The 27,651-nt window shown below is 46.7% G+C and overlaps 2 protein-coding genes across 10 annotated transcripts; one reads left to right on the top strand and one right to left on the bottom strand.

Moving 5' to 3' along the window:
• Positions 1–491: 491 nt before the first annotated feature.
• gnsb (glucosamine (N-acetyl)-6-sulfatase (Sanfilippo disease IIID), b) lies at positions 492–15,417 on the bottom strand. 3 transcript variants are annotated; one of them, XM_088624341.1, is made up of 15 exons: positions 15,282–15,417; positions 14,522–14,769; positions 12,682–12,741; positions 12,207–12,410; positions 11,871–11,936; positions 11,063–11,161; positions 8,877–9,041; positions 8,146–8,228; positions 7,439–7,557; positions 6,969–7,072; positions 6,122–6,223; positions 5,297–5,407; positions 4,031–4,138; positions 1,934–2,126; positions 492–1,113 (listed from the first exon to the last, which is right to left on the bottom strand). In XM_088624341.1, exons 2-14 carry the CDS (start codon positions 14,702–14,704, stop codon positions 1,974–1,976), a joined length of 1,557 nt encoding a protein of 518 aa, XP_088480467.1. In that variant the 5' UTR covers positions 14,705–14,769; positions 15,282–15,417; the 3' UTR covers positions 492–1,113; positions 1,934–1,973. The 3 variants fall into 3 exon arrangements, with proteins under 3 accessions (XP_088480467.1, XP_088480464.1, XP_088480465.1); XM_088624338.1 differs by having other exon boundaries at positions 15,217–15,287; XM_088624339.1 differs by lacking the exon at positions 15,282–15,417 and adding an exon at positions 15,166–15,264.
• Positions 10,737–26,658, top strand: polm (polymerase (DNA directed), mu). Of its 7 annotated transcripts, none has more exons than XM_088624335.1 (12): positions 10,737–10,980; positions 16,632–16,812; positions 17,549–17,647; positions 18,128–18,298; positions 18,532–18,603; positions 18,707–18,827; positions 20,972–21,187; positions 22,087–22,219; positions 22,427–22,529; positions 23,091–23,390; positions 24,483–24,566; positions 25,413–26,658. In XM_088624335.1, exons 2-12 carry the CDS (start codon positions 16,765–16,767, stop codon positions 25,497–25,499), a joined length of 1,434 nt encoding a protein of 477 aa, XP_088480461.1. In that variant the 5' UTR covers positions 10,737–10,980; positions 16,632–16,764; the 3' UTR covers positions 25,500–26,658. The 7 variants fall into 7 exon arrangements, with proteins under 7 accessions (XP_088480461.1, XP_088480458.1, XP_088480457.1 ...); XM_088624332.1 differs by lacking the exon at positions 10,737–10,980 and adding an exon at positions 16,215–16,393 and having other exon boundaries at positions 20,990–21,187; XM_088624331.1 differs by lacking the exon at positions 10,737–10,980 and adding an exon at positions 16,215–16,393.
• Positions 26,659–27,651: the final 993 nt, after the last annotated feature.

Below are 27,651 nucleotides of genomic sequence, written 5' to 3'. Positions count from 1 at the left end.
GCCCAAGTGTCAGCGGCTTGTGCGGCGGCTGCTTAGCAACGCCGTGGACCTGAATTTCTGCAGCCGCGCAAGGACTCCACCAGTGTAGCGCGGGATAATTTCATATCCCACCTCCGCACGGCCTAGTAGCCTCCGCCTGATTAGAAACTCTCGCTGTTTTACAAACACAAAAAAAACCCCAACATACTGGTTTGTATTTCAATTCCTATCTGGAGGCGGGGAGAGCAGAGAAGACTGGATTGTTTCTCCTCACCGCTTGCACTGCAGCGGAGGGCTCAGCAATTTAGGAAGTTCAAAATATTTAATGCAGCTCTAATGGCGGGCCGGGGGGGGGGGGAACTTCGACTAGGAACTGATACCAATGATTCTTTGAGGTAAGATACACACCTCTTTCTTCATGGAGTACAGTCACCTTGATTCACAGCAAGGAGAATGACAAGGGGTTTCATGCAAAACCTTCTGAGAACAGAAGTGTTTCCTCACAGTGGTTATTTTTATTTTTTTTATTATAAGAAACAAAGAGTCTGTGGCAGAGTTCAGGGTGCTTCTGCTACTGCTCAAAACGAGTCAACTGTGCTCCTGGTTAAGGATGAGCACCTATCTCTGAAAGATCTGACTGTAGAAAAAAACTCTGTTTTTACACTGTATTGTATCTGACTGATACAACCAGCCCCTTTCAGGCCTGAATTGAGCGAAACCATTGTGACTGTACAGAATACAGACGACCCCTTGTCTCCGAAAGAGGAATACAGTTTTATACAGTTCGTTCACTTTACCAACAGCAGACTCCAGCACATAACAAAAGTGAATTCATGGCTTTCAATTCTGCTTCACTGCAAGGGATTAGTTAAAGCCACCTTTGTCTTGAAAACAGGCTCGCACTCTTCATTAGTGTTATTAAACTGAGCCTCACAGGCCTGTGTGCTGTTCTCCTCGAACCCTAACACTCCCTCAGGACTCGATCAGAAAAGTCTCGATTTTTAAAACAAAACGAACGATTAATTTGGACAAAAGAAAGGAAACACAAGTTTGAAAAAGTAAAATCTTTGGTTTCACATTGAAGTACAGAGCAGACGGCTCCAGTCCCTTCCACCCAGTAAAGTGCTTCACATCCTGTAAGACAAGAGCACAGATCAGGCGCTGTGAACTACCACGGACTGATGAAGAATAAAATCACAAATAAAGAGTCATGTCAGAAACCACGTTGTACAACTCAATGGGCCCAGCCTGCATGAGAAATGTCCTGGTGAGACGATCACATCCTCAGAGACTATGGCAAGAACACCGTCCTTTAGAAGGGCTGAAATATGGGGTTTCTCTGCTTCCTTCTAATATTCTCTCTGGCTATTTTTATAGAACAGCGCTGGTGTCTGGATACTCATCTAACTTCAGGAGATAAAGCTTCATTTTCACACCCTTAAGACATGACTAACAGGGAATAGCACAAACAGGAAATGGTCTAATCAAGAATATGCTACCCTTACTCGAGTGCTAAAAATTAAGTTAATGTGAAGTTAACCAGTCATATATGCAAAACAAAAGGTATACATACTGAATTTCGAGGATACAAAAGGTCAACAGTCCATCCAGAAACCTATAATAGTCACTTTCTGGAGGTCTGATGGGTATATGCAGTGTAAATCTATTCGAGAATTGTGCTGTATTATCACATTGCACTACTCAGCCACATCTCTTAATACATAAAGGTAAAGGATTTCTTTAATTTTAGCAGAGATGGATTTCCATATTTGCATTGATCCGCCACAATCAGGAAGTAGTGTGCTTGAGAAGAGCGCCTTCTATGCTAATGATAATGATGACAGTGTAAAACACGTGCTTGATGCAGACTTCGTTTTCGAATCACCGCCACATGCGTAATGCAAGACTAAGAACTGTCGCTGGGTGAGAAATCTCTTATTATTAAGTCCTGTACCTTGCTGACTGAGAGGCCACACGGTCTCTGGCCTGCTCAGCTACTGCTTGTAGACCCTGCAGGACTCGCCCAAGCAGGACTGTAGCTTGATCAAACGTTGGTTCATAGTCTGCAGGAGGGTGGGGTCCACCTTCTTGACAACATTCTCCAGTTGGTGAGGGTCAGAGGTCAGGTTGTAGACCTCCACAAAGGACTATGGAAGAGATGTAAGAGACAAAGAATTGAACCCAAGTCCCCAGTTAACTAAACCCCTATGAAGGCCTATTGGATAACACACAGTCTTGATTCTACACTGTTCTCCGAGCTCCTATATCCCTGAGCCCCTTTAAAGCTGTGATTAATAAATCTGGAATCGCATATTCATTCTTTTTATAGCCTCCAAGCTCTTTAACTTGTTGAGCGAAGACAGGGCACATTTGCTCCAAAGCACACTGTCAAGCCATTTGCCATTTTACACACTGTGAACCCCACAGCCCCTCACAGGACAGTGAGCAGGGATTGGAGATGTCATGTTGTCTCACTGGTGACACTAGAAAGTCACAGGTTCCCAGCATGGCAAGCTGAGGGCAGCCAGTCGTACAGGGGGCTTGACAAATCATTCATTACCGCTTGGGGAATCCCAGTGGTCAATGACGTCAACTGGCTCGAGACAGTAATGTCTGGACTACAGGACTCGCCGCCCCTTCCCCCCACAAGTCTTTACTTCCCTCTCCTGCTGTATTTAGAAACTCTCTCAGGCACTGGCCCCCTGCCAGTACAGCTACATTTAAAACACAAGTTAAGAGAGGAGGCCATACAGCCCATGTAACTTGTTTTGTTAGTAGCTAATTGATCTCATCCAATCGTTTCTTAAAAAAAAACAGCTTTCAGCCTCAACAACATAACAACAAGGTGGCTTGTTCCATACTCCCACAACCATTTGGGTAAAGATGTACCCCCCGTTCTCGGTTTTAATGTAGTTTGTAGTTTCCACTTGCATTCTATGGGCTGGCACGGTCAATGCCTTTAAAGATCTGGAATACTTGCATCAGGTTCCCTTGTAACACTTTGACTAAAACTACCATCCCTTGATTAAAGTTTTTCCACTTTTATAAATATATCCTAGCATTTTGTTTGCCTTATCAACTGCCATTGTCTAGAGACTGTAAATGACATCACCACACAAACAACTAAGTCTTTTCAGTGCACCGGTTTCAGTGCAATGATTTCAGTGAATTTCATTTGCTGCTTTTACAGAGTTTGCTGATCCTAAAATGGTATCATCGGTCAACCTGACTACTTTACTAACTATTCTGGAATCTTTATCATTGATATGAATGAAGATGTCCTAGTACAGATCCCTAAAGTACTCCACTAATTGCATCACCCATGGTGTGCAGTGTAGATCTGTGTAGTTCTGTGCACTTACAGTAAAACATTGTACTGCTACAGAGACTGAGTACAGCTGCCAGCAGCTGAATGGGAATGGGTATTCAGGTGTTGGATATAAGCCTTGAGGATGGATTTAGTCTACATTATGGCAATACGGTGTGAAACCCTCACTTCATATTGACATTTGTCTTGCAGGATGTGCTGAATGATACAATTACGCCTATTAATCCGCAGAATCCTCAGATATAGTTATATACATAACCCAAATTACTTAAGAACAAGGTTTACTGACAATATTACTTGAGACTATGTGTATGCAGAACACTCAGCACAGTACAAAAAAGTTACTGTGAGTATATCTATTTTTATCAGTTTATGCTAGCTTTTCAGCCCTATCACACTCTCTCAAACTCTGTCATATCTTTTCACATCACCAGGTCACTTTTGCAAAACCCAAGGTTAACATCAGCTGCCATTCCACATTTCTGATGCCCTGCAAGCCCCCTGCAAAGCACAAATTTCGACATTGATGTCTTTCTGTAAAACGCGTTACAGATCCTTGCTTCTTTGCCTCCTGATTATCTACAATCTTCTGAAGAAATTGTGAAAGCCTGACTCAACAAATGATGAAAGCTGTTAACCATGCGCTGTCTCCTACTGGTAAGCCTGCATCCAGTCCACCACCCTCGGTGGCATGACAAGGACTCAAGAGGCCGAGAGTCCTACCTCGCTGTCTGCAAACTCGCAGTACTGCAGGTTGTAATCACTCAGTGTCCTCACGCAGGCATACGTGTTATTGAAGGCGTCTTCACACACACAGTCTGGGAAGCATTGCTACAGAGTAAAGGAAGATAAAGAGAGAAAGGCGATATTTTTCACATCTCTTAAGTGACACGAATGTCTAAGGTTCCAGACTGTCAAAAAAAAAAATGCTGAAATACAAGCATCTCTACTAACAAAAACTGGAGCCATCAAGCTTGTTGCCTACAGATCTCAGACTGTGTCTGGTATTAGCTTGCAATGCAGGACTTTCTGCTTGCGAGCCAAGTATTCATCTGGGTTTCAGTGTCCTAGGACAGTGCACAGGCAGATCGACACTTCAGAGGTATAGTGTGTGGAGTGAAGGACGAGATCATGTTTTCTGTACAACAGAACTAAAACATGTATTAATGTGGCAAATTGCAGCGCCCCGGCCAGCTTACCTAGCCCCCAGCGACCCTCTGCCAACTACTCGTCACCATTTGGGGAATCCTGCTCAAGGGCAGTTAGGGACATGAGCCAGACTCGAACCCACAACATCTGGATTACAGAGCATCACATTGTCAAATGATGCTGTATTTTACCAGGACACTTTAGGCATTAATTTGAAATTTGTCAGAAGAAACAGATCCCCAGCATCAGTCTATACAAGAAGTGCTCAACTTTGCCACTTGAATTAATTGACCTTCCAATGTAAATTAATTGCTTAATTAACCCAGGTGTTGCAGATCACTTCAGTAATTAAGGGTTAGCTAGAACAAATGCTTTACTTCTACCTGTCTGTACTATTGCATGGGTTCTTCAACAAACGACCCAAAGTAACAGCACACTGCCTTTGTATGACCTATACATCTGGGGATTGTAGGGCACCATCCATGAGCTGTAGCAGCCTGCAATTTGCCCACAAATCCTATATGGGTGAAATGAAGGATCACACTAGCCTTCTGCACTTTACTGTGATACCAGGATAGTGCGACTCCACACTGCCTCCCACAGGAAAGATGTTCACGATCTATTTTGGGTCCTGATTAAACATCTCTAATCCTGTTTAGCTCCCTCACCATAGAAATCTCTCGACATTGGAGACAAGGAACTAATTACTAATTTACTAATTCAGTCCCACAGTGATGAGTCTTAATGTCAAGGGGTACACTCACACATGGTGACACGGGGGCAGGGAGGAAGAGAGCTGTGATTGGAAGATGATGATGATGATGCAGGGCGAATACTCACAGATAGCCCCGGGCCAAGAGAAGGGCAGGCAGGGTCTTGATCAGAGTGCCCCTCCCCTGTGTGCTCCACCAGGAAGTAGGGGCGCACGGAGCCGTTTCGCAGAGAGGGGGCCTGATGGAAGAGACACATTGAGGACACACCCATCTTGCAGCACATAGGCAGTAAACACAATGCCCTCTCATAGCCATAACATGCAGCATATAGAGAAAAGCCACAAATTATCCATTGTGCTCACATAAACAGAACAACACATACAGGCAGAAGATATGCAATAACCTCTGATTGCACAGAGGTCAGGAAAGCTCTTCTCACAGTAAACAAATATGAACACAGCAACCTTTACAGATCCTAATATTTTGTTCTTCATAGAAATTTGGAATTGCCAATTGTTTTAAGACAGCACTCCTTGACAACTGCCATAACACTCAGGAGAGAATGATACCTGTGGACATGTTTCTCCAGCAGACCCACCTCCAGAGCCCTTGGTCATCTGACGCGCTCCTAGGCGCCTAACAGGAGAGGCAGACACGACTGGCCGATGTCTCTTGCTGACATCATCACTGCAAACACCTGACAAGCTGCAGAGCCCTGGCTCTCTTACCTAACACCCAGTGACCCCCTGCCAACAGTGCTCCACCATTTGGGGGATTCAGCCCACGGGCAGTTAGGGACATGAGCCAGACTTGAACCCACAACATTTCGATTACAGAGCATAATCTGAGCTCTGAGCAAGCGCTTTACTGATATGCTCACATTAAAAAAAAAATTCCCTCAGCCTTAAAATATACCAATGTCCCATCCCAGGGTGCCCCCTAAAATATGCACCATGAAGGGGAGGAAGGACTGTCCATCCATGGGTGTCTGGGACACGTTGACTCCTGCGATGTCCAGGAAGGTAGGGCCCAGGTCGATGTTCAGCACTGGTGCCTGGCAAACAGAAACACGTTGCAGTTACTAATGGCTGATTGGCTGCAGCTACACCTCCTGATAGGTAGATATGGCAGATTACTACACAAAGCTTTATACATATCACGTATTGGAAAACAGAAAGAATGTTTCTCAAGACAAACCTGGGCAAGCATGGTTCACTGCCCCTTTCATGATAAATTCACATTATCTTTTGCTTTAGAGTACTGTTACTACAGTAAACCTGGGTATACAGTACCAATAACCAAGCAGCTGCAAAGTAAGGGCTATTGTAAACCTGTACGTTTTGACAGTAAATTGTCAATAGTGAATTAACATGCAATTACAAAGAAGACTGTTTTCACTATCTACTGCATGCACTCAGCAAAATAACACTACATTAAAATTATAAAAATATTACTGAAGCTAATCACACGCATTTTACATAAGAACACATGAAAGGAACAGGAGGAGGCCTCTCTGGCAGTCTAGCTCGTTTGGTAGCAGCTAACTGACCCAGGGATCTTATCCAGCCATTTCTTGAAAGTAAAGCTAAAAAGGCTCAGCTTTAGCAACTTGACCAGGTACTTGCTGCATTCTGCCCCAGCTTTTTGAGTAAAAAAAACTATTTTGAATTTGTAAACGGCGGGGAAACGCAGTTCTACTTGTGCTCTCTGGTAGGTGTTTCATCAGTGTTGTGATGGGGAGCTGCGTCAGACAGTGGGAAGACTAATGTCCAACGTGGCCTCAGCCGGCCTCCTCTCACCTGCAGGGTCTGCTTGGGCTTGATCCCAGGGCCTCTCACCAGGAGAGGGACTCTGATGTCAAACTCGTACAGCTGCCGCTTGTCAATGGGCAAGGAGAACTGCCCTGGGGACGCAAGACACACTCACGGTTACACGCAAACTTCACCGCTCACTGGGGCCAGCCGGCTGTCACATGTTGCGCTGACAGGACTATAAAAGCTCATGCTGATGAACAGCGCTAGCACAAGGCTAGCTGTGTCTGCCGCTTCGGAAGCTGGGACTCACACAGAAAGCAAGGCTTTGATTCAGGTAAAAAGAAAACAAAAACAAAACAACAAAATTCAACAGAATATCAAGCCCAGGATTCTCTTGTTGTAGCATCTCCAACAAGACAGGAGGAAGAGGCGACTGCTGTGAGCTATGACCCCTGACCTCCATGTCTCCTCGGTGACTGAAATACAGGGCCACGCAGGAAGAGCAGGCGGCGCACCTGTATGGTAGCCATGATCGGAGGTGTAGAAGATGTAGGTGTCATTCAGCTGCTTCAGATCCTCCAGTTTCCGGACTACCTTTTCCACCAGGTCATCCACTGACAGGAGAGTCTGCCACCTAGGGACAGAGCCGGAAAGCGCAGTCAGCACACCATGCTGCCCGTCCGATGACGACACTCCTTCCTTCTCTCTCACGCCCTGCAGGGGTAGCCAAATACCAGCCCTTCCTGTCTGCAGTGCAGATCTTTGCAAAAGCCAGACCATTCACTGTTATTTGCAAACCTGCAGAGTTAAATACATAGGAAATGTCCACATTTAACTGCCCTGAGCTGACACTCTTTCACTACAGAAACCCACTGCTGTCAGCAAAAGGCAAACCTCTAATTCTGAAACCCTTTCCAACCTCGCTGGACTACCGTTTACAGATAGTGACTAGATTGCTAGCAATCCCAGAGCCAGCAGTATTCATCTGGGGGTGCCTCAAGAGTCTTTGATGAGGGTAATGTGGGATGGAAACTTGGACAGACAGACAGAACTCATGTATTTAGCAACGAGGTGTTCTTGCAAGCCTCTTTTTCACAGTTTCCCACGATGGGTAACATGTGGCGTTGATAAAATGCCATCCAGGGCGTCCATTTGAACATGTACCCAGATCAGAAGCGTGGTACAGGGTGTTGAGCCCCTGTCTGCCCTCATCATCTCTTACCTTCTGCGAAACGCGTTGTCCAGGAAATTGATAGAGCTGTTAGTCATGGGGTTGTGTGGCTGCCTCAGGAGCCAGTGCTTGTCCTGAGAGAGGGAGATATTTAAGGGTTAGTGCCCGGCTCTCTCTTTTCTCTCTGGCATTTCAATTACTGACACCCTGTGCTGCCCAAACTGCTTTTTGCACAGGTTCTGAAACAGGGTGCACATTCGTTTGGAGGGGCTGTGCCTGGTCTGATTTACCATAGAGACTTTACTACCTGTGTTCACTATTCTCCTCAAGCTGTGACCGTTTTCACTTTCCTTTTTAATTCAACAGCCCTCCTTGACGAAAACATGCAGTCAGACCTGTCGGTTGTTTACTTGTTCCTCATACTTTACCGACTTCATAACAAATTATCACTTGTTTCCACAGCGGAAGTGCGCGTTATTGGCAAAAGATTTGTGTTGTTTATTTTCCTGCTTTAAAATGGTTGCCCATTGTCATCATATTAATGACAGTGAAACTCGGGCATCAGCAGTAATGAAAACTGTGTGCAGAAGTCAAAACAGTTTCACTTCTGCTTCCTCCCTGCCTGCAGTACATGTTCTGCCCACTAGGTGACAGCACAGGATTCCACTGCAGCCTAAGAAAATCCAAGCGATAACTCCCTGGAGGAGAGGACACTTGAGCTGTTTGCCGTGGTCTCTGCGTGGACAGGCTCTGAAATGCTGCACGAGGGCAGCCTGGGTTACCTTTCCCCCAGGTTTGTTGAAGCTGCCATCTCGGGGCGCCTTGATGTTGCCGAAGTCGTTCTGGTACTGGGGTGCAGAGGTCCAGGGGGAGTGTGGGGCAGGGGGTGCTAGCATCATGAAAAACGGATACCTCCGCTGGTCAAGGAACTGCAGAGACCTGTCCACCTGGGGCGGGAGGAGGAAGGACCCAATTAAAGGGCGCGCCGAGTGCTGCCAGCCAACCATTTTTCACTGCGTCTGTTCTCGTATAACTGCACTTCAGCCACGAAGGCATCATACTGCCATGATTGCATCTGCCCATAATCAACTAGTACACGCAATGGGGGAATGTTTGCTGCTAAGCGTGATGGTTTCTCTTTGTCGCGAAATATCCCAATTGAATACAGTGCCTTGCAACAGCATCCAGACCCTTTAAAAGTTTTCAAATGTTGCTGGATTACAAATGATACTTACACAGCCTTTTCCAATTAGTATATTTTTACTGCAAACTCGCATGCTCAAACAGAAAACTTTTAAAGTAAAAATGAATTATGTTTGTCAGCAGATATCTGAAAGAAAGTCAAAAACTGAAATACGCTGCTTGCATAAGTACTCAGCCCGCCCTGTGCTCTCACAGCTCTCCGCTTACACAGCTGAAATTGCCCTAACGAGGATATTATCGCCTTTATAAGTTTACGGATTTCCAGTACCTATTGGAAAAAGTGTGCAGGTATGATTTGTGATCCAGCAACTTTTGAAAACTTTTAAAAGGGTCTGAATACTTTTGCAAGGTACTGTTATAAGAAGTTGCTGCTTACTTTCCAACACATTGTTTAGTGGTTTCACACTTGGCAGGTCGTCTCTCGGTGAAGCAGAACTGCCCAAAGAAGTTCTACAAAAGCTGCACCAAAGTGACATCTCACTGCATGTAGAATCAGCCCCTACAGCTGGAACAGCGCAGACATCAGCACTCTCTTCCTTATCTTCCTCCTAGATTTGCGTCTCTGTTTTCCTCATGCTATCTTTGCTTGTGCTGACTAAGGCCTCATCACAAGATCTCTCCAGAACTCCCCGCACCAAGAAGTCCACACGGGAGGCAACACTAAACTTGCAGGGCTGTTTGCACCCCCAAGGCAAGGTGCTGACAGACTCCTCTTTTCAGAAAGCGGCCTTTCTGGCAGAGTCAGACTGTCAAAAGTCTGTCAGAAGCTCCAGCGTACAAAAGATCTCAAATAAGATTAACGCAAGGTAGGCAGTGGGAAAAAAAACCCATTATAATTTTAGTGTAGCTGTTGAGAAAAAGTACAGTACTTGTTCTTTAATCTTTAATCAAAGGGCTTGTCACTCGAATTTGTTGTATTTTAATTTTTTAGCTCCCTGGCAGGCATTCCTGGTCTTGGGGGGCCACAGTCCACCGAAACGAATAAGTAACCTGTAATCCTCAATGAGCAAATAACCTGAAAACAATCAATTCAAACACCAAACTGCCAGGGTGGGAGAAAATGTCTCCTGGTTGTCAGCCCTCCAGGAACAGGGGTGAAGTGCCCCCAGAACAAAACGGGCGGCTTTAAACTCTGGTCCTCGGGGTCTGGAAACCAGCAGGTTTTCCATGTCTTCTCAAGTTAGAAATGCCTCTTCAGTTGGGGTGAGCATTAATTTGATCTGATTAACGTTTAACTGGACCAGTTTATTCATTTTTCAAAGCCTTAAGGTACTGACAATTTAAATAGAAAACCAGCTGGACTGTGGACCCTGAGGATGAGTAAGCAGTTCCTGCTACAGATGACTAACTCTGTGACCTCCCCCTTATGGTTCAGTCTGAATAACAGATCAGACCTTTACTGCTTCTTCATTTTCTGAATTACTCATTCTCTCACTTTCAAAACACATCTGCCTTTGTGCTCCAGAACAGACTGTATAAAAGGTGGACTGCAGGGAAGCTTGGCGGGGAAGAGAATTTGCGTCGCGCAGTGCTCTCAGGCTCATCAGCGAAGTGATTCAGAGCCCTGCGCAAAACGGACACTTGTCCCCACAGCCTTTCGAAAAAACTGAAAACTGATGGAAGACTGCTAAAGCAGAACAGACAACACCACATTCCTAAAACAACACACAGAAATGTAGAAAGGTAAGAGAATGCAATGGCCTGAAAAAATTGTGCATGACTCCTTGAAAGATTGTAGGCAGCACAAGGGGCCAGCAGGACTCACAATGAGATCGGTGAGGTAGTCAGTCTTGTACTGGTCACCATGTTTCTCCTCCTTTCCATTCACAGACAAGGTGTAGTTATAGTATTGAGAATTCCCCACCTGCAGGCACAGGGGCACATGTCACACTCAGCACAACACCTGGATAGGATTGCAACACTCTCCTACGGTCTCGCCCACTGCCAGGGCAGCAGGGTCAGATGCCTTCACACTGCAATCTGAACCTCTACAGGTTTCACAAGCTGTAGGCACTTACCTAAGTCAACAGCTGGCATTTAATACTTCAAACGTCTTTTGAGCACACGGGCAGACAGTGGAATTCACTTGAGAGGCAATTACAACTGCTTCATAAGAGCTACTTGTACAAGCACCAGCAATTAAAACATTTAAAAGTTGATCTCTCTAAAACACCATATGGATCAGTATGATAGAGCTTTTCTTTCTAAACATGCATTGCATACAAGACTTTCAACCAGAGAACAAAGAAATCCAAAATGCTTGCACTCTGTATCTGTGGCATTAAACCTTAATGGTACCACAGGAGATGTATTCTGACTGGCCCATAACTTCAAACACGTTACTGGTATATATAGGCAATGCATACAAATTATTGATGCCTTAACGAACGTACAAAATACCACAGTGAACAATCCTTGCACAATAATAGTTGTGGGTTTCTGTCCAAAGCTGCGGCCCTGCGTCTCTCCACGCAGTCAGTATACAGTATGACTCGGCCTAGAAGAATGTTAGACTTGAGAGTCTAGAGCTGCAGCTGGTCCCTGCAGGAAAGCAGCAGTGTGCGGAGACTTACCAACCCATGCCACTGGTGCCAGCCTGGGGGCACGTGGCTCACCCCACCAGCCTGAGGCTTGCCGTACTGTGAAGAGACACAGAGAGAGAGAGACACCGGGCTGAGACTGGCGGCTCGGGAGAGGAGAGGGAGAGGGAGAGGGGGGACAGGACGTCTGCGAAGGGCAGGCGAGGGAGGGCTGAGCAAGCTGGTCAGGGGGAGGGGGGGGGGGTGCTCTTCGATTAGTGCAATATTTTTTAATGACCGCGGTTCCAGACAACACCTGGCTGTAAGGCAGCAGGTGCTGCTGGGAGGGCCGGGGCGCGGGGCCTGGCAGCGCAGCGGTGCTCGGGTTACCTGGTTCAGGTATTTGCCAGCGAAGAAGGTCTGGTAGGAGCGCTTCTGCAGGTAGACGGGAAAGGCCTGGGGCTCCTGGGTTCTCTGCCAGTCCGCGCTGCTGCAGTTGCCGTTCAGGGAGTTGTTCCGCACCCCGTGGTTGTGGGGGTACTTCCCCGAGAGGACGCTGCTGCGGCTCGGGCAGCACAGGGGGGTCACCGTGAACTGGGGAGCAAGGCAGCCGAACTCGGAGTGAGCACGAATCAGGCCAGGGGGTCCAGCTTCCTCCCCAAACCCCCAACACTGTGGAGACCCCGTTTTCTCCCCCAGCACGCACGCACGCACGCACGCACGCACGCACGCACGCACGCACGCACGAGAGGCTGGAAGACTCAGCCGCTCTTAAAAGTTCGGTACCAAAACCCGACACTCGTCAGGCTATCAGCAGAGAAAGAAGCGACGCCCAGACCCCCAGTCCTCATTCTGCTGGACTCACCGCGTTCGAGAAGGAGGCCCCAGCATCCCCGATCAGGGCTTGGGCCTTCCTCATGGGAATCTGTAAGGAGAGAGAGAGATAGAGAGAGAGAGTGAGATATATCTCTCCCCAAGGCCGTGGGGTGAGACAGGGCTGCAGCCTGAGCCCAACACTGTTCAATATCTATATCAACGAATTAGCAGGAATGTTGGAGCAGTCTGCAGCTCCTGGTCTCACACTACACGACACAGAAATCCAGTTCCTGCTCTATGCAGATGACCTGGTCTTGCTGTCGCCCACAGAACAGGGGCTGCAGCAGAACCTGGCACTGCTGGAGCAGTACTGTCAGACCTGGGCACTGACAGTCAATCTGGACCAGACCAGAGTTATGGTTTTCCAGAAGAAAGCCAGACCTCAGGGAAACAGGTACAAATTCACACTCAACAGCAACACATTGGAGCACTCATCCAGCTACACATATCTCGGTCTCACCATCAGCTCATCTGGGAGTTTTGACTTGGTAGTGAAGGCACTGAGAGAGAAGGCACTCAGGGCATTCCACACAATAAGAAGGAGGCTCTTCAACATCAACCCACCAACAAGAATCTGGCTCCAAATATTTGAAAATGTAATCCAAGTGTGGGGTCCCCTCACAGACCAGGATTAGACTCAATGGGACAAACACCCCACAGACAATACACAGTAGCCGAATATTGGACCAAGATAAGAAACAGACCCTGATGAAGTACAGGCTCAGTGACCACAGCCTGGCCATAGAAACTGGGCGACACGGGCAGACCTGGCTGCCCAGAGAGCACAGGCTGTGCTCCCACTGCCAGCTGGGAGAAATAGAGACAGATGTGCACTTCCTACTGCACTGTGACAGATACTCTGGGATTAGAGAAACATTCTTCCCTAAATTTAAAAATCTAATCCCAGAGTTCCTACACCTGCCAGAATAACAACGGGTCCCAATCCTACTGGGAGAGGGAGGAAGGAACTCAATTGAACTGGCAGCCCAGTATGTGATCTCCTGTCACAGCCTGAGGAACAGTGAATCTGTCCCCCAATAATGCTCAATATGTTTACAGTATATGTAAATATTTTAGGATATGTCTTTGTTGTAAATGTCTGTAGATTTTATTTTACTTTACTTTTATTTTTTGTTTTGTTTCATGTGAATGTCATTATTTTGATTTGCTTTGGCAACACTGATTGTACCCATCGGCCATGCTAATAAAGCACCTTGAACTGAATTGAATTGAATCGAGAGAGAGAGAGAACAGAGCTGTCAGCTCCAGGCCCTACTGAGGCAGGTCTGCCCATTTCCCCCAACGGATCAGTGGGCTCTCCCTTCTTGCGCTTGCACGCCTTGCTGTGTGACCATTAGTCGCTGTAAGATGAGACTCAGGCCCTCGACAGTCCAGGGAAAGAGAACCCATACTCACAGACAACCAGCGTGTACGTTCCACAGAAACATTGAAACCACTGATCCTCTAGAAAATTGATTTCTGTGGAAACTCTAAAATGACACTGTCACGATTCTCCCTGTCACCCACTACCCTGAAGTATGTAAAGCATAGTCTTCCTGATTTAATTTTACAGAACTTACTGTACAAGACTAAACTCCCTGCATTCAAATTCTTCTCATTACACGTTCAGAAAACCAAATTTGACGTTACTGTTTTTAGCACATTTAACTCCTGACCACTACCGGAGGTCAAGGAAAGCGCTCCTCGTGACAACCGAAGAGCAGGGCACGACTGATGTCGTTACCTGCTGTCCTGAATGCGTCAAGTTGGAAGAGCGCCTCCTCCAACTTGAACCGCAAATAAAATTATCAACAAAAGCGGACTCTCACCATCCCTCCGAGAACCACATCCTGGTCGTCCGTCAGAATGAGGACGATGTTGCTTAACTTGGTGCCTTCCGCACACCTGAGCGCGCAGACACACAGCCCCAGCAACACGGCGGAGCGAAGGACTCTCATGCGGCCAAACCGGCCCCGCTTCTCCGTGCTCCCGGTAGTCTGAGAACCGGCCATCGACGAACACCGCACAGCACACTCGGTTCGCCCTGAAGTTACTCTGGAGGGGCGCACAGCAATGCCTAATGGAGGAGAGGAGAAGCAACACGGAAAGTGTGTATAGAGGGGGGTGGCCCGAGGAACTTTTGAGGAAGTAGAAACTATCCCTGATACTTGTTCGACTCTTGATCATATGACTTTTTTTTTTTAAGTGGGATTTTCAGCGGACGGCGGCTTGAAAAGAAATTAAAAACAGAGCACTGGGTTTGTATTGCTTCACATCACTATAACCATTTCATAAAACAGAAACTACAAAAGCTACGTGCTCCATTAGGTTTAAAACCTCGCATTAAAAAGGAGAACCAACTTTGGGCTGCTGCTATTTATTATTAAAACAACGCCGTCGCCCCCCTCCTTCAGTGTACAAATATTTGCAGAACAGTCGAAGCAACAGGAAAATTAATATAAACAGTGCATACTAAAAACAATTATGTTCAGAAAACATCACACGTAAATCTATTGAGTCATACTAGACTTGAACCTCCTGGACTCGCTTAAGGTCATCTACGTATTTCTGTCACGAGGGCAGCGCTACCTTCTACCGACCAATCAGATTGGAGTAGTACGCCGGTCCTTTTGAAGTAGCCAATCACAGTTGTAAGAGGGTGGAGCCCGGGAAAGTGCGCTTTATGTCTCCGGCTGGGCAACTTCAGTCACTAGATTGATGCTAGTCGCAGCCTGAAAGTCAACCGAGAATCAATTAAATCTGTTTTCTCGAGTAATGTTATTATTGAGTTATATGTTTTCTTTACACCCGTGCTTATTTATTAGTTCATGAGACATTTTAAACGTAACAACCTCGGAAAAAATTATAATAGCCTAGTTAACAGTTGGTTACTTATAAAACAGAAAATGCTTTAAAGATTGAATAGAGGACAGGCAGAATTAACGTTTAATCAGACTTTTTCTTGTCTGATTAATTGTGAATCATCAGTCACAAATGCAAATTGTAACGTTAATATAAACGTAACTAATAAGAATAATCACTACCATTTAAGCTTTTCATGCGGTGTTTCCCAATCGGATATATTTTGATGCAACACCGCGGCATAGGGGAGAAATTGGAGCACAGCTGCGGTCGCCTCCGGGACAGAAACAATGTTTTCAGGAAGTTAAATTGCTCAGACACCAACTGCAATTCTTTAACACGCTTAAGTCTGGACATTGACTATGTTTTCAGGTGTAATTCATTGCTGTGACTGACTGGAGTGCACACATTATAGTTAAACCATAATACTAGTGAATGTCGAAACCGTATTATTTTATAGGGTTCACTGCGTTTTTGAACGACTTGAACTACGGACCGGAGTTACAAAGTTTCAAAATCGGAAAGGAAATAAATACACATAATCGAATAAGCAAAAATGGAATTTAACGCAGTTTAAGACTGCAGTCACTTTTCGCTGAAACGATTTTATACAACAGAGCGTCACAGCACGGAAATCTCGAACCCCAACCTCACCTATCCATGGTCCCGTTAAAGCGTAGGAAGACGGTGCGCAATGACGTAAACTGCGAGAGAAATGAAGTCATTAAATTCCCCGATGTCGTCATTTTCCTCCTGGAGCGCAGGATGGGCGCGAGCCGCAGGGCCTTTCTCACGCGCCTGGGGAGAAATAAAGGCTTCCGCGTGGAGGACTGCTACAGGTAGGAACGTGGTACAACGAAATATAAACGCTTTAAAAACTGTAAGTGCTGTGCACAACTTGTAAAAGCGACAGTGTTGGATACAGAGATTAGAAAGTAGATGGATGGACTACAAATCAACTGTCTGAAACAGTGGTCAGGGCTCTGGACTTGTGACTGGAAATTTGTGTGTCAAATCCATTTTGTACCCTTCAGCAAGATGTGCCACTCATCAGGACCTGCTGTGCTCTTGTTGCAGTGATGCTGTCACACATGTGGTATCGGAGAATAACACGGGGGAAGAAGTCGTGGACTGGCTGGACAGACAGATCCCTGGCGGATGGACACCCAGACCTGTCCACCTGCTGGACATCAGCTGGTTCACAGAGAGCATGGGGGCAGCCAGGCCGCTGGACGTTCAGGACGCACACAGGCTGAAGGTCACTGAGCCCAGGGCGTGCCTTGTGCTGTACTGTCTGGACATGACATGAGGCGACAGGCGCCAGCTAGGCTAGCTTTTTCACTCATGTAATTTATTATACTGCAGTCTGACCTTCCATCTTTTCAGTCTCTGCACCAGCAGGGAATAGTTCTGTGTATCAAGAGTGACCTATTTCCCAATAGGGAAGCCTAATAAGAGATAATCAGGGCGGAGTGGTGGCACTGTGGCTAAGGATCTGTGCTTGTGGCTGGAAGGTTGCCGGTTCAAATCCCAGGGCTGGCAGAGGAATCCTACTCCGTTGGGCCCCTGAGCAAGGCCCTGCTGCAGGGGTGCTGTACAATGGCTTCTCTCCCTGTCTGTGTGTCTCATGGAGAGCAAGCTGGGGTATGCGAAAAGACAAATTCCTCATGCAAGAAATGTTATATGGCCAATAAAGTGATCTTATCTTAATCATGCTGTTATTTCTATCTTGCCTGTACCAAGAGGTTGTTTTACCTTGGTTAAAATGTTGCTCAGTCTTGTTCTTTCACTACTGTACTACTACGCCTTCTAATCTGAATCGTTGGTAATTATTTTACCCACTGCTCAGCGATGACGTTGTGCAGTAGAGTGTCTGTCTACATGGGAAGTGAGACCAACTCCTCTGGTGCCTTCAGTGCGACCTGACTCTGCAGTGCACTGGGAGTTTGGGTAGTGCCAGCTGCCGGTTTGAGCTCATCTCGTTGTGTTTGCAGGTGAAGGCGGTGTCCCAGGCAGGTGGCGGAACGAGAACAGTCAGTCCCTATGCGTGCGGGAGGAGGACTCCCCTCCAACATCACAACAGAGCCCTAACAGTAAATATCCCCACTTGTCTCCACTCTGTGCATTTTTGTGTTTCTGATTCCATCCCACTGAACCACATGTACTGTAAAACACCTATGTTTAAATATTTTTTAAAATATTTAGAATTTGGAATTATTTTTAGTAGATCCTTTGGCCTTTGAGAGTGAGGAAGAGCAGACAGGTTCCAGGATAAGTATCCTTACCATGCAATCGCTGTAGCAATATACAGGAGGAGACCTGTTGGTACCTATTGGAGGAGAGGCTGTGTTGCTGCTAATCCCACTCTTCCAATTCTGCATTCCCCCTCCACACCTGGGGAATCCTTGTCACATTTGGCTAGAATGACCAAAGCTCGAACCCACAACCCGCGCATTGTAGAGCTCATTGTGTTGGAACATCTAAGGTGGCCCTAACATAGCAACAGCACCCTGTGTAGACCTGCAGGGCACTTGTTTGCCCAGTCAGTGCTACCCTGTGCGCCTGGCCCACAGGATGCCCTGGAGGTCCTAGCTGAGAATGCGGAGTTCTGTGACAGTGAAGGGCGGAGCCTGGCTTTCCGGAAGGCGGCGTCGGTGCTGAAGGCTCTCCCATTGGCTGTCCAGAGTGTGGGTGATCTGCAGGGTGTACCATGCCTGGGGGAGCACTCTCTCGGAGTCATCAAGGTCATACCATTCAAATTGAGGGAGCGGGGGTGTGGTTACTGTATTTTTAATGTCTTACTGCTACTTATGATAAAGCCCAATATGGTTCTCTCTCCTGATGTTTTAATTAGGTGCTAAAACTGAGATCGTCTCTCCTTACATTCTTATGCCCTTAAAGGGTTTATAAACTTATGTTTCGACTGTCTGCTTTGCTCTTTGTTCACCTCATCTCTCTCGGTCCCTTTCTCTCTAAGGAGATCCTGGAAGATGGCTTGTCCAGGGAGGTGGAGGCCATCGTAGAGTCCGAGCGATACCAGGCTATGAAGGTGAGCAGTGTGTGAACTCGGGGCTGTACTGGTGAAGGCGGTGTGTCTATCGGATTCTCTCCTTTGTTAATGGGGTATCTCTGTCTTGCGCTCGTCGTTTCAGACCTTGACGGGTATCTTTGGGGTGGGTGTGAAGACAGCGGACCGCTGGTTCAGGGAGGGGGTACGGAACCCCAGTGACCTCTTGACCTCCGGCCAGAGACTGACCCGGGAGCAGGAGGCAGGTACTAGCATTCCGGGCTTTGCTGTCCTCTAAATTGAGAAGGTCTCTGATTCTAAATTGATTCATTCTGGTCTGGCTAGGAAAATGCACTGCAACAGACTGCATACCCCCTGAGATGAGCCATACGCAGGGCTCGCTGCTGAGTGGAAGCTCAGGGTGTGACGCGTATTTTCGCTGAAGCGCACTCAGTGTGGATTGATGTGTCAGTGGGACTTCCTGATCAGGTTGAATAGGCAGGCGTGGAACAGAGCAGCTCATGAAATAAGTGATCCTTTAGTTTCTTTGTTTTTTCCGAGGTCCACAGTCCAGCTGACTTTCCGTATCACTTTAAATGCTCAACCACTTTATACCCATGGGATAGTTTAACAGCTCCAGCCATTCACTCATTTTCTAACGGGTTCTTCCCATTCAGGGTCACAGGGGAGCTGAGGCCTATCATAGAAACTTTCCCAACAAGGCCAACTTTCCCAGAAACCAGTTAACCTATCAGTATACGGTATCCCTGTAGGAGGAAACCGGAGTAGGAAACCTAAGCAAACATTGGGAGAGCATACAAACTCCACACAGACAGATCCCCACCCCCTGGGACCTGAGCCCAGTGCAAGGCAGCAACACTAACCAGTGCGCTACCGTGCTGCCCCCCATCTGACTGATCCAACTCCAACTTTTCCTTTTTCTCCTGCCATGAGGTGTGGATGATTTAAAAAGATTCGGAAAACCTCCAGGAGTATGGACAGAGAGAGGCAGGTTTGGGAACCTTTGATAACTTAGTATGTTCTTGGATTTTACCTTCACTCAAGAATGTAATCCCATCCATTCCTGCCATCAGTCTAGTGTCGCCACAGGACGTCCAGATGTTCTCTATAGACCACTGGGTTTTAAACTGGGGTGCACACCCCCCCCCCCCCGGGGGTGCAAGATGCCCTTAAGCTGGGAGTGCGAGACATGCCAGTTTTTTTTAGAAGGTAAATCGCTGAAAACACTAATTAAGCACAGACACTTAAGCACAACGACTTTCATCAAACCTTAGTATTTTAAAGTCAATGTAAAAAATATATTCTTAGTTTTGCTGCAAATTTAAAAAAAATATATAGTTCTCTCTCTTTCATTCAATAGTTATGATACATTTCAAGTTTAGAGAACTGACCTGCTTCAGCAATTTGTGATCAGGGGTGCGTGAAGATATTTTGAGAACCAAGAGGCTGCAAGCTGCAGTAAAGGTTAAGAACTGCTGCTATGGACACATGGGAGATCTGTGAGCTGCTATTGGAAAATGAGAGAGTCCACCATAGTGGGTGACTGCTCTGTCTGTGACCTGAATCCCAGGCCCATCAAAAGCCGGCTGCAGCCATCAGCAGGTGACAGATGTGTCTCTGGGAGACCTCACTGCGGCATTGTGGGAAACATTCACAGCAAAGTGTGTGTGTGTGTGTGTGTGTGTGTGTGTGTGTGTGTGTGTGTGTGTGTGTGTGTGTGTGTGTGTGTGTGTGTGTGTGTGTGTGGCATCAGGAAAACGGACAACAGTGCCAGATGCTCCGGACTTGAATGGGATGTTTGCTGCATCTTTCAGCCAGTGGTAACTCAACACACACGCGGTATGGTGTGGAGAGGAATGAGTGTGGTCTGGGGCTTGGCTGGGATTTGGGCCAATAAAACAAATTAAAGGCTTCAGACTGCAGCGAGCTTGTCTGGGGTTTGTTTCAGAAGACATGGTGCTGCTGCCGGCTACAGTGATGGATGAGGGGGAGAGGGAGGTCACCTTGGGCGCCCATCCCATGTTTAATGTGCTGATGAAAATAGTTTGACCTGGAGGGGGGAACGGGGGCCGGGGGTGAAATTACTTTGGGGCCATAGGAGCCCCTCTATACCGCTGTCCCGTGTGGGTGGTTTCAGACCGTGTCCTCTGGATAGCCTTGCAGAGTTCACAGAGGAGACTGAGCCTGTACACAGACTACACGGAGGCTTTCCAGCTTTTGAGATTACCCCCCTTCCATTTCTCGCTAATGTAGTACACCCCTGCAAGAGCCTGAGGCGTCTTGCTTGGCAATAAGAAGGCAGAAGCAAGCATGTATATTGTCTAAAAACACACCCAGAATCTGCTAAGATAAGATCACTTTAATGGCCATGTACAATTTCTTGCATTAGGAATTTGTCTTTTCGCAGACCCCAGCTTGCTCTCCATGAGACACACAGACTGGGAGAGAAGCTTGGGGTCAGAGCGCAGGGTCAGCCATTTATACGGCGCCCCTGGAGCAGTTGGGGCCCAACAGAGTAGGATTCCCCTGTGGGTTGTGGGATACGAACCGGCAACCTTCCAGCCACAGGCACAGATCCTTAACCACAGTGCCACCACACCGCCCGGTATGTTACTGATATGCTAGATATGTTATGATCAGTTCTATCTATATATATTCCTATACATACAGTAAATGTACCACAGACAATTTGGTTAAAATGCTTGACATTTTATCAACTTTTAATATGGGTCCTTAGATGTGAACTTTGACTAGTACTTCAGACACAACGTGGGTTACAGGTTCTCGCATTAAGAACAAGATCACAGAGAGAATTTTCTTCAGGACAGGGGTGACTTAGATGATCACAATCTTTTACCATCCCTAATGAAGTGTAGTCACCATATTTAAGTTTGTTCCTATATTGAGCCACAGTGGCTCTGTGGGCCAGAGTTTGTACTGGTTTCTCACCTCACTGTATAACAGCAGCTGACTTGAACCCACAGCCCACCAGTTACATGACTAGAGATGTACCAGCCATGCTACACTGTCCCCTAAGCAATCACCATGTAGACAGTGGTGCATGTCTTTTGCTAACATTATATAGGATCTGTCTTTTTTTATCTAACATGCAGAGGTATTAAACAGCAGTTGTGAACATGTTGGCTATGATCTTCCAGGGGCATGACCCCCCCAAGCTGAGGCCCTAGAGACCAGCTGAGTCTCCAGTGGGTTTATTTATGTTTGCTAGTTTAATGTCAATGGAAAATGTACTGTATAATTTTTATGTTTATTGCTCTTTCAACCATTTCAGTCCAAAATCTGTACCCTGGCTCTGTTAAGCCAGGGTGTATTCTGGAACTCGAGAAGTATCTTTTTTTCAGTTCCCGTTTTCCTCACTCCATCAGGTTTTTCCATTTAAATGAGACGGCATGCTCATGATGGCTCTCTCCAGCTCTGCAGTTGTTAAAGTTTCAGGTAAGGCTTACTCAGCTGCATCTGGGCTCAGTCTGCTCTTCTGCACAGGTGTGCGGCATTATGAAGACCTGTCCACACCCATAACCAAGGAAGAGGCTCATGCTATTGGCCAGATTGTGGAAGAGGCGGTTCATACTGTCCTGCCGGGGGCGGAGCTCACTATCACTGGAGGATTTAGAAGGTAGGCGTGGCTTCGTGGTGTTTTAACATCGATAGGTGCTGATGTTGCATTTTGTTTCTTTGAACAGGTGCAGTTGTTTACTTGATTACACGTTTAAGTTGAGTGTGTAGCAGTGACTATGGAAAAGTTGGTTATTAGAATACAGTTGGTAGGAGAATCAGGAAAGTCTGTGTTCGATCACTCCACTTTCTCTCCCTCCCTCTGCAGAGGGAAGAAAACAGGCCACGATGTTGACTTCCTCATCACACACCCAGAGGAAGGAAAGGAGGTGGGACTTCTGCCCAAAGTCATCAGCTGGTTGGACAGCCAGGTAAAGGAGAGGGGCGAGCATAAGACTTCAGATTCATCCAATGCCTCAAACCAAAGGGAACATACTGTGTTAAGGTGTGGAATGGGAGGGAATAGTTCCCTTGTGCGAGATCTTTACTCTCTTTTTTTAAAACATTTTAAAAACTCTCAAGAAAGTAAAACCACAAGGCTGCTGAGTGGTTTATCTAATACTAGAGCCCACGTGGAGCACAGTCCGAGCCCTTTATTCATCCTCACTTTAGACATCGCAGACGGACAGGCTGCAGACACCTATTCCTGTTCCTGACACCTGTTGAAGTTGTAATAACTGGGGACTTTCATTACCCCTTTCATGGATGTCTGTGTATTCATAAACACTGAGAGATTTTGCATTGCTGAATGAAACAGTACAGTAACAACGTAAAAAGTGTTTTCTTAGATTTGGTGCTGGAGGTTTTGAATTGGAGAACAAGTGCTGTTTGCAAGACCGGTTCTTATCTTTTCTGGACACTTCTTACGTTCAGAGTGATGGCTGTGATTTCCTGCTGTTCTGGCTTGTGAATCCCACTGTCTGCTTTTCCAGGACTTGCTGCTGTATCACAGGGTGAAGGACAACACGTACTCAGAATCAAAGGTACAGCTGGCTCGCTCCCAGAGCAGCATGGACCACTTCGAGAGGTGCTTCTCCATCTTTAGGCTGAACCACCCTCTTGCCAGGCCACCAGAGCCTGGAGCCTCAAGTGGAGGGACAGCCCAAGAGAGTGCAGCCTCTGGGGGTCACTGCTCAGGCGAGCCCAGGAGCTGGAAGGCCGTTCGTGTGGACCTGGTGGTGACACCTGTTAGTCAGTTTGCGTTTGGCCTCCTGGGCTGGACTGGTTCACAGGTACAGTGTTCATGCCTGGGTCACTCCAGGAACTGTTTAGAAATATTTATACTTCTGGTTTTGTTTTTTAATTCATCGGGACAAGTAATTTATTGGAATGTTTCTTGTGCGCCACAGCTGTATAAAGGACCAACATTCTCTAATTCTGTGGCTCCTTAAGATGGATTTTGTGCAAGACCTTTATTTTTAAGTAAACCACATGTGCCTTTGCAGAAGGGAAAGTGCAATTAGAACTGAGAACAGGAGGCTTTTTCTATGCACATAGGGTTGTCTGGGACTGGAACTAGCAACCCAGCTATAGTGGAATAGTCAAAAATTAGTGGATCAGATCGTCTGATCAGTTAGCTACTAACCACCAAATAAGCTAAACCAAACAAATGCCCCCTCTCATTTGTAATTGTTGTGATGTTAGACTGTAACACAACCCAGCAGTCTTGCAGGGCAACAATATTGTCCTGTGAAATCTAATCGCTTGCACATTATTATCATTATTGTCTTTGATTATTTCTAAGATCTTAAAAAAAAAAGGGTTGTACAAGATAAGACAGAAAATAACCTTCATTTGAAACTGCAGTTTGGTGAACAGCTGCTGTCTGACAAAAGTGGAGAGCCTAGCAGCAGTGTTCTATTAATGCCAGCACAGTCTCGCAGACTTCCCTGTTATTATTACACAGACAGCGAGGACTGCTGTGCTCCAGTTTCTCATCACAGTCCGGCCATCAGGTGTCTCAAACCGGGGGACCAGGCGCTAATTACTTAATTGTGTCTGCTCAGGTTAATTAACAAGCTGAGTTCCTGTGGCTCATCCCAGCCTTCCGGTTCCCCCTCACCCCCACCATTTCCCAGATCTCGATCTCTCCTGTGAGTCTCTGGTCTCCGCCTTCTGTCCGTTCTCGCTCTCCTCTGGCTTCCTCTTTTTCTTGACCTGCTTTATGTAATCATCACCTGTGCTTCTCTCTCCCCCTCCCTCAAACTCGGATTCAAACAGCTTTATCGGTATGACTGGTAAATTAGTGTTGCCAAAGCATATACAATTGATACATCATCTACATACATTTAGAAAACAGATCTGTCTCTCTGCTCTGTCTGCAGCACTTTGAGAGGGAGCTGCGTCGCTGGGCAGGGCAGGAGAAGCACATGACCCTGAACAGCCATGCTCTCTACGACAGGACACAGGTGAGGCCGATGCACCCTCTCGCATCTTACTCCAGATTCTCGCTCTTTTTATTTACTCTCCAGTCCTCTGCCCAAATTCCTCTTCACACAAGGTGAAAGTAGATGCAAAACAAGTTTTTGTTTTTTTAATTTTAAATCCCAACGCAGATGTCTTTTGGGTTATTAAAAAAAAAAATTCAGTTTAAACACAGACAGCCAGCATTTCCATCCCATCCCCACTGAAAAGTTTTTTTTTTCTGGGGATGAAACACGTCGCTCCATGGCGTAATGACGGTGTTGATGTGCGTGCAGGATGGATCGTGTGAGGACACTCGGTCGCGTCTGTGAGTGGGGGGCGCTTTCCCTGCGGGGTGCCGGTTCGTGTTCGGCACGCGCCCATCTGGTGATGCAGACGAGTGCGCTGGTCCCTGCTGGAGGAGACCGCCTGCGTGCACCAGACCCCACGCCTTCCCCTTGTTCCCATAAGCCCGCTCCTCAAGAGGCAGTTCCCCTCCAGGGGCACGCTCGCCTTTCCCTGCTTGTGAACTGCTGCTGAACCCCGTCTCTCCCCGAGTGAAGGAGCTTGCATATAGGCTTCCTGAGCTTCATTTGTTATCCCGGGAGCAGGCACACCTGAATGACTGACTGGATCCCTGCTGTCCTCCCGGTGTACATCCAGGGGCTCAGACAGCTGTCCTGACTAATTCTCGCTCAGGTCTTCTACAGTTGGAAGTGGGATCGTTATTCCGCAGCTCACAGCCAGCCCAGCAGATGGAATGTGTACGAAAATGTTGTGACTCACCAGGCTTTGCTGTAATCGGGCAGAAGTGTGAGCCCTGTTATTAAAGGTCTCTTTTTCTGTCGCAGAACGTGTTCCTACCCGCCAGCTCCGAAGAGGAGATTTTCTCCCATCTGGGGCTGGAGTTCATCCCCGCTTCCGAGAGGAACGCCTGAACCCTGGCCCACACAGGTCTCTGTGGGAACTGTGTCTGAATCACTCCGGCATCAGTTCCTGAGGGACAGACATTTACCACCCTTGGACCCGAGTCCTTGCAGCGACACCCTGGCCAGGAATCAAAGAAACCGATGTGGGAACTCCTTCTCCTCCCCTGCAAGAGCAGAGGAACTTTCTACGTACCACTTTAAAACCTTTTAGCTTTTTAAATAAATTAATAGAAATCGGGGGCATTTTTTGGACATTTTTACAACGTGGTGGTCAATCAGAATCCCCAGAATCAAGCCAAAGAAAAAGAGGGGCAGGTTACAGCAAACATCAGTACAAAGGGTGTAGCAGCCCCTCAGACTTCCTTATTGCAGGGGAGAGAGTTGAGAGAGACCCCTAAGGAATGGCTCATCAGCCTGACAGGCTTCAGAGGGGTAATAATGGACCTAGAGGACAGTACATTAAAAGCTCAGGCAGCCTGTGAGAAAGGACTGAACCTGACTGGTTTGATCAGGAGCTAAATTAGAATTGCAGAAGATGATCAAAAGTGGGACTGCTGGCTCTGCACATTTTGCCTCGATTCATTCTTTTTATTATGAGGTACCCCTGGGCAGACTTTGAAAACTCCCCAGGCAGCACCTGGCAACATCTGTTTCACGTCGGCCTCTGGAAGAAATGTTCGCCTTTCTTCCGCGTTATTCAGCGCAAGTGCTTGTTTTCCTTACCCTCGAGACCTAAGTTCTTTATAAACCGAATTCAGACTGAGTTATTTGGTACTGCCGATGAGATAAGTGCTATACTTCAACACATGAGTCACTGGAGAAGACGCTCACTGCAGCTCTGAAGACTGCATTCGCTGTGAGCAGCTTCATTTTCCAGAGATTGCACGCTTTGAGTTTCTTTGAGGCAGGGGGAATAGTTGTGGTTGTGAAAAATGAGGCATAGTCAAAGCGCAGTTTTGACTATAATTTAGTTGCGCAACACAAAGTAATTTACCTGCACAAGCTGCTGGGACATGCCACCTCTGAACCTGATATTGGAGCTTTTCTAGTTTGGGGCTTGTTATTCCTGTTTTTTTTAGGTATGTAGTTTAGCAGCAGTGATGTGTGCAAATATTTGGATCAGGAGACTTTTTTGCATGATGGAAATAAATATATAAGGTCATTGAAATGTTGATTTTTCTAATTTAATTACAGTTTTGGAGCTTATATACTGTCTTTGTCTGGCCTGTTTTCATATCTTAAAGCCATGGCAGTGAATCTGGTCTTATAGGAGACGCTCTGAGCCTAAATTGACCTCGGGGAACTCTCTAAAAATAAGTTGAAAAGACACTTAAGAATTATGCAATAGTTGCATTAAAGCAGTACTGCACAGCGACATATCATAATAAATTAGTTATACGCTTCCCCTGGGAGTTTACGTGGTTGTGGAAGGAGGATTTTATGTAATAAAAGGCAACTGATAACTAGAAAGAAAATCCAGAAATATAGTAAAAAGAGTTCTTCTATATTTAGAGGCATTAAAATGCAACAAATACAACCACACGTTCAGTGTCTCTATAGTGATAGTACTGAGCAGAATTGCCAGAACTCCTGGCATTAGGTTTGCCTGCTACTCAGCCCATCCTGCAGCTGCAATCCCATGGTGCCCTGCTGTGCTTGCAGGGCAGGCTGGGTCAGCAGATGACCCTGTCACGTTGCCAGCCATTTTGCAGAGGTATCTGTGACTGTCATTGCTCATGTGTTATAATTTAAAACCGACTACGTCCTGTAATCTGCCTGCAGTGTAGAGTAGCGGCTGGGCCTCTGGACACATAATTGGGGGGTTGCGAGTTCAAATCCCCGCTGTGGACACTGCTGTTCATATCCTTGAGCAAAGTACTTTATCTCACACTGCTCCAGTCCACCCAACTGTACAAATGGGTCCCTGCGTTGCTGGGAGTACCCTTGCAACTGTCCTCTAGCATCTTGTTTAAAGAGGAATCATATCCACTTAAGGCAACAGAAAATGGGATGAGCTCTAACCTGATGAGTCTCTGGGGCAGAGTTTAGCCTTTGCTTTAAAAACAGGATGCTGTTGTTGTTAGGGCTACATTACCTCCTTTAGCAGGGTTTACCCAACCTATACCCCCAGTGCAAACAGGCTAAAGCCGAGGACTGTGGG

Source organism: Lepisosteus platostomus, chromosome 3 (genome assembly GCF_059453375.1).
Source record: "Lepisosteus platostomus isolate fLepPlt1 chromosome 3, fLepPlt1.hap1, whole genome shotgun sequence".
Taxonomy (NCBI): Eukaryota; Metazoa; Chordata; class Actinopteri; order Semionotiformes; family Lepisosteidae; genus Lepisosteus; species Lepisosteus platostomus.
The sequence above is the reverse complement of the archived record's forward strand: the minus strand, read 5'-3'. Positions and strand labels throughout refer to the sequence as shown.